This window comes from Anastrepha obliqua, chromosome 2 (assembly GCF_027943255.1).
Source record: "Anastrepha obliqua isolate idAnaObli1 chromosome 2, idAnaObli1_1.0, whole genome shotgun sequence".
In the NCBI taxonomy this organism is placed as follows: Eukaryota; Metazoa; Arthropoda; class Insecta; order Diptera; family Tephritidae; genus Anastrepha; species Anastrepha obliqua.
This window is the reverse complement of record NC_072893.1, coordinates 17,041,301-17,053,262: the sequence shown is the minus strand read 5'-3', so window position 1 is coordinate 17,053,262 and position 11,962 is coordinate 17,041,301. Positions and strand designations below refer to the sequence as shown.

Below are 11,962 nucleotides of genomic sequence, written 5' to 3'. Positions count from 1 at the left end.
TTGTGGTTAGATTCTATTGTTATAATAATTGGGAAGTGATCACTTCCATAGGGATTATTTAAAATTCTCCAGGAGCATTTCGCAGCTAAATTAGGGCTACAAAGAGAAATGTCTATATTGGTGAAAGTTTTGTGCGTTGAGAAGTGGGTGGAAAACCCGTCATTTAGAACGATTAGGTTTGAGGCAAGAATTACGTCTTCAATACTTTTTCCTCTTTGGTTAACAGTATCAGAGCCCCAGAGAGGGCTCCAACTGTTAAGATCCCCTAATAACAAAATTGGTGTTGATATACTCGTAAGGACGGAAAGGAGTTCGCTTGAATTAAAATTTTGATCGGGTGGTATATACATTGAAATTATGGTAAGTTTAAACCCAATGTTTATTTCTATTGCAATTGTTGAAATGTTCGATGTGACATCTAATTTTGTCTGCGGGATATCCTCTTTAATTAACAAGCATATTCCTTGTTTATTACTAGTGTTAATGGGTAAATTGTGATAATATCCACAAAATGATTTGGGTGGTGTAGGAGAGTTCCCATAATGTAAATGAGTTTCTTGTAATGCAATAATTGCCGGATTATATTCGTTTAACAAGAGTTGCAATTCATGGTAATTATTCCAATAGCCTTTGATATTCCATTGTAGTACTTTAGTCATTATTAAATAAACAAAATTTGGCAAAGAGAGAATGGATAGAAAGAGTGTATGAACGAAAAAACAAAAAGTTAATATGTAGGGTATATATGTAAGTAGTGTCTTGTTTTTGCTTTGTGAATTAGTTGATCAATAATTGTTAATTTACATCTTATGCTTTGCATTTTTATTCTTTGTCTGATAACATTGTGGAGTCATCAGCAGGAGGTAAAGAGTTGATATGAGAGTAAGCGTTCATTTCATCTGGGTTGCTGATATGAGAGAAGTCAAGAGAGTAGTTTGAAGGTAAATGTAGATAATTTTCTATATTGGTGTTAGTGTTCAAAAAGGAATGTTGTAAATTAATATCAATAGCTTGGTTGTTGTTATGAACTTGCGATTGGGTGGGTATCGAATGTGAAGTGAGAGATTGGATAAAAGATTGAGTGTTTTTAATAAGCTGTGAATTGGATTGTGGAATGCAGATCTCCTGCATTTGTGGCGTTGGAGTGTCAAATTGTTCGCTGACAATAGTCTTATTTTGTGGTTGAGTGTTGTTTAGTTCAATATTATTGTTTGGATTAGAAACAATGGAAGCAAATGAAGGAGAATTTTCAGAGAGATTTGGAGTGATTGTTTTGTGTGTTTTTATGGCTTCTCGCATAGTGCACTTTTGAGTCACCTTTATTTTTAAAATTTCTTTTGCTTGGATGAACTTTTCGCACTTGTTGGAGGAAGCAGGGTGATCAGAGGAGCAGTTTGCACATTGCGTGCGCTTACATGCTTCGGGCGAGTGAGGGGGCAAGTTACAATTTTCACATGCTGGTGAACGTTTGCAGAATTTGGCTGTATGTCCGAGCAATTGACAGCTCTTGCAGCGCATGGGGTTAGGAATGTATTGCCTAACACGAACATTACGCCAAGCAATGTCCATCTTTTCGGGGGTATGGAAGAGGTCGAATGTAAGTAATATAACGCCAGTAGGAAATATTTTATCATTGCTACTTTTTCTTTGGAATTTATAAACAGCGACCACTCCTTGGGGGCTAAGTTCACTCACTATTTCTTCATCTGGTACATTTATTAGGAATGGTGCATATACTGTTCCTTTACTGTAGTTAAGATTTTCGTGATATTTTACTTTTACACGACATATGCCAGGGAGTTCTTTTAAGGAGATAAATCTTTCAGCAATGCTTTTGTTGTTCACTAATAATAAAATGTTACCATCGCGGAGTTCTGAGACTGTTTGGAATTCTTTACTCACTGCACGAATAGATTTATGAACCGCAAAGCAAGAGTAGTGAGATAAAGGCTTATTTTTGTCAATAGATTCCAAGACTATAAATTTAGGATTTGCTTTATTGGTAGATGGAAGCTCGGGGAAATTAATGAAAGGGGTATTCAGAGATGTTTTTTTGTTATTGTTTTTCACTCGTTTTTTCTTTTTTATTGTTGTGCTATCGGCTAGCAATGCGAACCGATTAGCGCCAATTAGCGGCGGCCCGGGGGCCATGGTTTTAGCACTTAACCAAAGGTGTAGTTTAATTAGATATTGGCACTGTATGTAAATGAACGAAATCAATTGATAGAAAAAGAATGTCAAAAATCGTGAGCCACGTGGGCTATGCAGATGGCGAAAAAGTCAGAAAACACACAAAACGAAAGAATGAACCGCTCGCTATGAGTGATAGTCGGAGACTGAAAAAATTCCTTATTTTCTGGCTTCCTTGGAGCTGCCGCTCTTCTTACTCCTACAAATTCTCTATTAGCTTGAGGTCGAAGCTTTGCCCGTTTGTATAAAATTGGGTGTGCTCCGGGCAAGTCTACGTTATTAAATTTAGCTGCCTTTAAGGAGGATTATTTGATACCTTTCAAAGGGATTTCCAAGTGGATGCGATCTATACAGATTTCTCTAAGTCTTTTGATAGGGTATCTCACCCAATATTAAGAGCTAAACTTGAGGGTTACGGCTTTCACTGTCAATTTCTAAAGCGGCTAACTTCCTATCTGGATAATAGACACTGTGTCCTTCGGCTCGATAATGTATCGACTTATTCTTTCGTTATTTCGTCTGGTTTCCCCCAAGGGAGTGTTCTAAGTTCGTTACTATTTATACTCTTCATTAACGATTTTTCCTCCTCTTTTTCCATGTGTAATTTTCTTCTATACGTGAATGATCTGGAAATCTATTATGAAATTACATGGCCAGAAGATTTATCACCTCTCCCGTGTGAGTTGAATAACCTGTACAGTGTTGGTATGTGCGTAATCAATTGTTCCTCAAAATTATTTAATGTCACTATACTTCATATGCGAAAGTTTTTAATGTTGTTTCAACAGCTTACTGCATTCCGAACTCGCCGCTAAAGTCAATCAGTGAATTACACGACCTGGATGTTTATTTTGACTCCAAGCTCAACTTCACCACCCACACAAACTATATTATTTCTAAATCGTTCGCAATGTAGTACTCATCCTTAGTTCGGTTCAAGTTAGAATACGCGGTATTTGTTTGGAGACCGTTTCATGCAGTCTATATAAATAGATTAGTGTATGTTCAGAGAGTTTTTATGTGCTCTGCTTTGCGATCAATGAAATTTGTTGATCCCATTCCGTGTTATCGCTCTCGTTGCTTATTAACGTTGTGGATGTGTTTTGTCTCTGATATTTGTGCGCGCTCAATAGATTGCGCGTATCTGCTCAATAAAATTAATTTCAATGTTCGCTCTCACATTTTCCGTTGGGGTATTGTTGAAACTGTTTATGGCATGAGTGCTACTTGTAGGAGGACGCTAGATCAATTTTATGCTTATTCTTGTTTCTTAGGCTTTTCTTACCCTAAGATTAACTTTAAAAAGTGACTTATAAGTATGTCTGATAGACTCTTGTCATAAGGTTTTTATTTGTATATGTATATCTATATATCTTACAGTACGTAAACATCCTGTTGTTTGGTTAACAAATAAATAATATACATACATATAAGTAGCCGCACCAAGTTTAGTTATGAAGGTGTCAAAAATTAAAAACATTAGTCAACATTTTCTAATCCGATTTGCATAGGAGGGGTATCGTTGTGTGGGCTATAAGCCAGACAGTTTTTCAGTTTGAATATCTTCATAATATTAACCATGGAATATGTTAATATGTACCGACAGCTAGTACTCGTTCTCGTATTAGTTTTAGTCTTATATATTATTTCTTATAAATAAATAATTTTTTTTAAAACCCTACTCTTAATTTTAAAAATTTGGTTCCATATTTCCTAAATTTCAACTGAACTATGTATAATCATAGAAGCGATTAAAAAATTACCTTTTTAAAAAAGTACTCTCTAAGATGGAGTCTCAAAGATTTCAGAAATTGCGTCTGTTTGAAGATGTACAACAAAGCCAAAAAAAATTATTGAATTTAAAGAAAATAATTGTTGCTAGAAATCACCACTTTTTGTTACAATTAATTAAGAAGGCCTGTTTATTTTTTCTTATAAATTTAAGTGTTAATTAAAATATGATAGACAATGTTTTTTCTAATAGCGGTCGTCCCTCCGCACGCATTAGCAAACCTCCTATTTCTGCTATGAAAAAGCTTCTCATTGCAAAAAAAACATCTGCCGTCTAAAGGTAACGTAAAACTGTAGGTCCCTCCATATGTGGAACAATATGAAGACGCACATCACAAAATGAAGGAGGAGATCGCTGAAATACCCTACAAATGATGTACGCCCAATAACGTATTTTATATAATGCAGCCAAAAAAATTATTAAATTATGAAATATATTTTGTGGTATTTCCATTATAGAAAAAAAATCTTATATTTTTAATTTATTAATGCCCATTTTATCCGCACTTTGTACTAAATTATCTTTTAGCAGATCCAGATATATCTCTTTATTCATGTTTCCTTCGATAAATGTTAAATTTCCCACACCCAAATAGGACATGCAGCCCCATACCATCACACTGCCTTCGCCGCACTGTAGAGCGCAAATTACATGGTTGAAGCGCGGTGTTTGGTTTTCTCCAAACGCAGGACTTTCCATCAGACCTGAAAAAGTTAAATTTGCTTTCACCCGCAAAAACAGCGGACTTCCAGAACGAAATGTCTTTGTTCAAATGGTGTCTGCAAAACTCTATTCTTTGTTTTCTATGACGAGCATTAATCAACGGCTTATTTCGGGCAGTCCTTCCATGAAAATTTTCTTCGCGCAGAACTCTACGAACAGTTTCAGAGTTACAGATCTTGCCTAAGTATTTTTCGACTTCGTTCGTTAATTTTGAAGTGCTTAAATCGGGTTTTTCTTTAAGAGGGCAGATACCTGTAAACGGCCATATTTTCCCTGATTTTCATTAAAATTATTTAAAATGCAGAAGTCAATATATTTTTTTTTTTCAAAATTGGCATTCAGTTTATTTATACATTAAAATAATAAACAATTTTTATTTTTTATTTTAATCATTTAAAATGGCGGATGTACACCCAATTCTTCCAGGAGGGTCGCAGCGGGGCTTCTCAATCGGCGGGCATTGTAGAATCGGCGTCAGTGACCTGAATACAAAAAACCAAAATTTTTTGACGTGCTAAAGTCTTATAATTCGATTTAACAGGCTGCACGCACGAAAAAATGTGTCGTTACCTTGCTCATTAGTGTTACCTTGCTCATTGCCGTTACCTTGCTCATTTGTCGTTACCTTACTCATTGCATTGAATGAACTGCAAGCGAAAGCGCGGAACGAACGGCAAAGCAAACAAAGCAAACGAACGGCAACGTTCGACATCTTGCTCTCTCCTACTTAAGTGAGCGTATATATGTATGTATATGCGCATATGTACATATATAAATTCACGTATTTGTATTTGCATATGCCTTCTTATTGATTATTATTAATTTGATTTACTTGAAGAATTTAAAATAAAACAAAGTTTGTTAATAATACCTGTTGTTTAATGTTATTATTATTAATTTTTGATTATTATTAATTTGATTTACTTGAAGAATTTAAAATAAAACCAAGTTTGTTAATAATACCTGTTGTTTTAATGTTATTATAATATTATTTTTTGACGTGATAACGTCTTATAATTCTATGTAGCCGGCTGCACGCACCAAAAAATGCGTCGTTATCTTGCCCATGCGTCGTTACCTTGCTTGAACAGCATGTTATGTTATGTTATGTTATGTTATGTTATGTTATGTTATGTTACGTTATGTTATGTTATGTTATGTTATGTTATGTTATGTTATGTTATGTTATGTTAATGTTAACTCATTCTCTATATCCATACAAAATATCTATCAAACAAATAAAATTAAAATTTTCTTTTGAAAAATGCAACCATTCAATCAGTATTTTCTTATGACGTTATCACGTTAAACTATCGTCAGTAAACCGACTTTACAGACAACCTCTTTTTTTGTTTATTAATGTCATAATTTCTATATAAATTAAACAAAAATGGGAAGAAAAATTCGTGGAATAAAATGCTTCAAAAACGAAAATGAATTTTGGGGCGATTTTCGTACTACATATTTTTGTTTCGAAAAAATTATTTTTTCGAAAAATTTTCGAAATTGTAAATTCGCATAGAAAGTATGATAATATCATAAAAACGATGTGTGCAAAATATCAGGGAGATCGGTCAACAACTTTTCGAGTTATCGTGTATGCCAATCCGAAAAATATAGTTTTGAGAAAAACGCGTCTAAAGTTTGAATACTTGTTTGCCACGGCTCAATATTGAGCGTAGAATTCACTTTTGAAGAGGCACTCAGAATTATAAGAAATTTAATATTCAGGGATTGGTATGACGGCTTTCGTCATTCTCAGAAGAAAAACCAGTGCCGGTGAAATTAACTCTTGCGTTCACAGAATCTTTAACTGTCCACTCCTTGATCACATCAGAACAAATTACAGTTTTTTTCTTCATACACGGACCTCGTTTCCATATTTAAAACCAATGAAGTCTTCAAGTCTTTTATTTCATTTCTTAGTGCTGCCAACCTTTCCTTTTAAATAATGTCACTCTCAAAACTTTAATGCACCAGAGCACTTAGTTTTGCATACCGAAATAAGGTATTTTTCAATACCAAACGTTGAACACCCTGGCTTTTTGTGGATATAAAATCCCGCCAAACACTTCTTAAATTCAAAAAAACAGTTTGAATACAACGTAACTATACCTCTCCCAGCGCTCGAACGCAAAGAATAGAATCGTTACGGTTGACTATCTATAATATATAAATTTACGTTCTAAAAATTGTTTGACATATTTTTAAAGGATTATATTAACATTTTTTGAAAAAAAGCTAAACAGAAAAAAATTAAATTCACCGTTACATATTTCATTACAAGTCGTATACAAAAATGTATTAAATTTAATAAACATCGACTTTTTTTTTTTTTCTAAAAAAGTATTACCTGCATCAAATAGGCTGTGAGTCACTGTATAAGTCGTTTTGACCCATTGCAACATACAACTTCCGCAGGTTTATTCTGAGCTCTAACTGAAAAGCATTATTTAAAATGCAAATTTGACCACCGATTCCCATAAAAACGGTAAAAATCTTTATAATTTGGAAAATAGATGCTCGTATTTTTTCTCCTTTTGCAAAAGTAAGAAATACTAATTAGTTTCTCATTATAAAGAAAACATCTACCAGCTATATACCTATGAAACCGGAATTATCCATACTTAAAGAAGAAGACACATTTATTTTCGAAAAATAGGAGGGTCGCCGTTTTTTCAAAGAGAGTGAAAGCGGTAATTTTTAAATCTACGCGCACGTTTCCAAAAATTAAATAATTAAATAATTACCTTATGACGCACTTTATACTTTTTTATAAATTCCTTCATACTCTACTATTAGTTCAACTCGTTTAAGCCGGTTCATCGGAATTTTCAACTTTTCCCCTTTTTTATTTTCTAAAAATTACCTATTTTCACTATTTTCTTCACACTTTCATAACGATATACATACATACGTACATATGTATATACTCGCTTCTTTATGCATATTCATTTATCACCCGCTGATTATGTGCATACCAACAAATAGCGCAGTAAATATGCAGATCTACCACATTCATGCACATATACACACGCAATCATTCAAACCATCCTTCACATTCCGTTATCATAACAAATAGTAGAACTTGACTTACCTACATTGTAAATGGAAAGTGTCCACCCACTGCACTGGAATTTGGGAATTTCGCTGGAATGAAGGCGTAAAAAAGTGTGTAGTTTATGAGGCAGTTGACTGAAAGAAGAGAAACATTTACTTTATATTATTTGTATTTTACATAATATTTATGCTAATTATTTTTGTATTTGTAGTCTACGAGGAAGTTTTTTGTTAAATCTATACTTTCTATTTTATTTTATTTTTTTTTTTTTGTTTTTAGTACTCCATTGTAATTTCAAATTTACTTTGTGCAAGTGGCCATACAAATAATTTCATGGCATGGCATCACCACACGCATGAAAAGCAACCCTTCAAAGAGCGACAATAATAAAACGTAGGCACGCTAAACACAGCTGTTTGTTATTAACAGCAACCGGCGCCAATTTCCTGTTACACTTATTTATATTTATTGGCAATTACTTTTGCAAAGTTACTCGAAAATGACAGACAAGACTGATAAAGAATGTCGAATGCCATGGTAAGTTGAATTAATACTAATGGAATATCAAATTCGTAATGGAAATTCTTTACAGGGTAGAGAAATATCGACCTTCAAAGCTGGACGATTTAATCTCGCACGAGGAAATCATCTCTACAAGTAAGTTGCTATATCCTGAACAATGTTCAAATTTAACTGTCATTATTCCATACACCCACCAGTAAATCGCTTCATCAGTCAAAAACAATTGCCGCATTTACTCTTCTATGGCCCTCCCGGTACCGGCAAAACCAGCACCATTCTCGCCTGCGCTAAGCAGCTCTACAGTCCAGCGCAATTCAAATCGATGGTGCTGGAGTTGAATGCTTCCGATGATCGCGGTATTGGCATTGTGCGTGGACAAATACTGAATTTCGCCTCAACTCGCACCATTTTCAGTGGCACCTTCAAATTGATTGTCTTAGATGAGGCTGATGCTATGACGAATGATGCACAAAATGCGCTGCGACGTATTATTGAAAAGTATACGGAGAATGTGCGTTTCTGTATAATTTGCAATTATCTAAGCAAAATTATACCAGCATTGCAGTCACGTTGTACGCGTTACCGCTTTGCGCCACTCTCGCCTGAGCAAATATTACCGCGACTGGATACGATTATTGAAAAGGAAAAGTATGGCGCTACATTTATATGAATGGTGAACTCGTGAATCTATTGATTTCTTTTTTCTAAACTATTTGTAGGCTCAATGTCACTGAAGATGGCAAGAAAGCGCTGATGACACTTTCCAAAGGTGATATGCGCAAGGTGCTCAATGTCTTGCAAAGTACCTCAATGGCATTCGATGTCGTTAATGAAGATAATGTATACACCTGTGTTGGTCATCCATTACGCAGTGATATAGAACGCACTTTGCAGACACTACTATCCACAGAGAATTTCGAGCAGGCTTACGATGGTGAGTGTATTTTGAGAGACTGTTTTTTTTGGGTTGGCTTTCCATTACTACCACGATAAATTTACTTATAATATCGTAAGTGCGTGGATCGAATTTAAAATTTATAACACACAAATGTTGTCAGTATATCAGCCTTTTGAGTAGGATTTCTCACAAGGGTCTTCAATCTGTCCCTGGCCACTCTCATCATCCCTGACAAGTGGAAAGCAGGGAGAGTGGTCCCACTACTGAGACCTGGGAAACCCGCCAACCAAGGGGAATCTTATCGGCCGATAACTCTCCTTTCCACAGTAGTGAAGACACTTGAAGCTCTCCCACTCTTCACGAAACACCTGGCCCAGCCCCACATCAGCACGGCTTCCGACGAGTGCATAGCACCACCCTGCAATCACCGTCATAAACGCCCAGATAAACCGCAGGCTTAACCAAAACCGCCCCTACGAGAGGACTGTCCTAGTAGCGTTGGACCTGACGAAGGCTTTCGACACAGTCAGCCATTCCACGCTACTAGATGATATTTATCAGTCGACACTCTCGCCAGGGCTGAAGAGGTGGTCCGCAAACTATCTGAGCGGTCGACACTCGTCAGTGATTTTTCGAGATCAAACATCAAAGCAGAGGAAGATTAAGCAAGGTGTACCGCAGGGTGCTGTCCTTTCTCCTTTGCTGTTCAACTTCTATATCTCGAAGCTCCCCCAACCACCAGCGGGAGTTTCCCTGATCTCATACGCTGACGACTGCACAATAATGGCCTCGGACAATGACATCGATGGCCTGTGTTCCAAAGTGAACAACTACCTCACCGACCTTTCTCGCCAACTTTCCCCCACCAAGTCCACGGCGACACTCTTTACCATCCACTGGGAAACCGCCACCACCTTCATGAACTCCCGTCCTATGAATGCCGTAATCGGAGTCCAACCACCACCTATTGCAGACGAAGAGCACCAGCTTCCCCGTGAGACTCGTGTAACACTGGCACAACTACGTTCTGGATACTGTAGCAGGTTAAACTCCTACATATCCAGAATCGACCCCGACATTCCAAACACATGTCCGGCATGTGAAGGTACCCCGAACGACACTAACCACCTCTTCACATGCCCCCTAAAACCGACTCATCTAACACCCCTCTCCCTCTGGACCCAACCTGTCGAAACAGCAGGGCCTACCCCAAGATGAGCTAGACGAAGATGACCGGTGATATGCCTACACTGACAGGGCTACCTATACTGTTAAAACAACATAAAACAACAACAACAAGCTCAGATGGAAGCTAATGCCGCATCCACCATAGTCTGCGGATGTTACACCTTGTGATTATCACCTTTTCCGTGGACTTCAATCACAAATGAGTAACAAGAACTACTCCTCAAAAGAAGCTATAAAAAGGAATATCGAAGCGTATTTTGGCTCGAAGGGCAAACAAATTTTTGAACAGGGAATTAAAAATTTGCCTAAACGTTGGGAAGACATTGTAAATAATGAAGGAAAATACAAAAAGATAATTGAGTGGTTTGGCTACAAAAAAACGCAACTCTGGATAGACCGCGGGGCTGCTGGAAGAGAATATGTGTTTCAGCAGGACTCCGCACCTGCTTCTCAAGGCAAAGAAGACTCAGGCTTGGCTCCAGAACAACCTACCCTACCGCTGGTCACCAGATTTTTGGCCACCTTCAAGCCCAGACTGCAATCCTCTTGATTATTACGTGTGGGGCACAGTTGAAGCAAAAGTTAACGCAAAGCCTCATAACACTAAGGACGCTCTGAAGACAATCATCGAGAAAGTGATGACCACAATGGACAAAGAAGAGCTAGCTCGCGCATGGGGGCGCTTCAGGTCCCGGTAAAATCCAATACATTTGTTTTTAAGTTCAACATTCCGGATTTACCTCGACGGCCCTGTATATTATTGATTAATAAATACTTTAAACACCTTTTTTATTAATTTTAAAACCACCTTTAAAAAACGCACGAACTTATGGACTGACCTAATACTACGAATTTTATTAAAATTCTATTATTACAAATGTTATTCAAAACGTTCTTCACAACATTTGCAATACCGTTGCAAAATAAATGTGCGGAACGAACTGCCAAAGTTACGATTATGAGAAATTAATAAAGCGAAACCGAAAAAACCCAGTCAACCAACAATGAAGTTCTATAGAACTTTTGTATAACAGCTTTTAAAAGAGTTAATGATATTCGTTTCCTGATAGTTACATCATTTTCTCCATTTCCGTTTTAGAAATTCAACGCATCAAATCTGTGCGCGGCCTAGCGATGAGCGATATTCTCACGGATTTACATTTATTTGTTATGCGCTGTAAGTTGAAAAATCATTTTGCATTTATAAATCTTGCTTTTCACAACTTCTTTGTTTTTAGTGGAGCTCCCGCCAGGCGTTATGAACAAGTTAGTTATAAAAATGGCCAACATTGAGGAACGTTTGGCGAAAGGTTGCACTGAGTCTCCTCAAACAACAGCATTGATTGCAGCATTCTTCATCTGCCGCGACATGGTATCGCTGGAGAGTTAAACCGGACAACGAATCGCTACTCTCGAAAAAGTATTTTTTTATTGTCGTAGGAAGAACACATTTTTTGCACCCCTTTTTCATTTGCTCATTTATTCATTTTGCTTATTTGCGCACTGCCTTTGTAAACTAAAAGATTACTTTCCATAGTGGACTGTGGATATGTTAAACTGATACCATCCGTTTGTTTTGTTATAAATA

General features: G+C 36.6%; 1 protein-coding gene across 1 annotated transcript; it reads left to right on the top strand.

Annotated features, from left to right (window-relative positions):
- Window positions 1-8,169: 8,169 nt before the first annotated feature.
- LOC129237500 (replication factor C subunit 5) lies at window positions 8,170-11,935 on the top strand. Its single transcript, XM_054872290.1, has 6 exons — window positions 8,170-8,303; window positions 8,359-8,423; window positions 8,486-8,936; window positions 9,008-9,222; window positions 11,474-11,551; window positions 11,613-11,935. Exons 1-6 carry the CDS (start codon window positions 8,266-8,268, stop codon window positions 11,762-11,764), a joined length of 999 nt encoding a protein of 332 aa, XP_054728265.1. The 5' UTR covers window positions 8,170-8,265; the 3' UTR covers window positions 11,765-11,935.
- The last annotated feature ends 27 nt before the right edge of the window (window positions 11,936-11,962 follow it).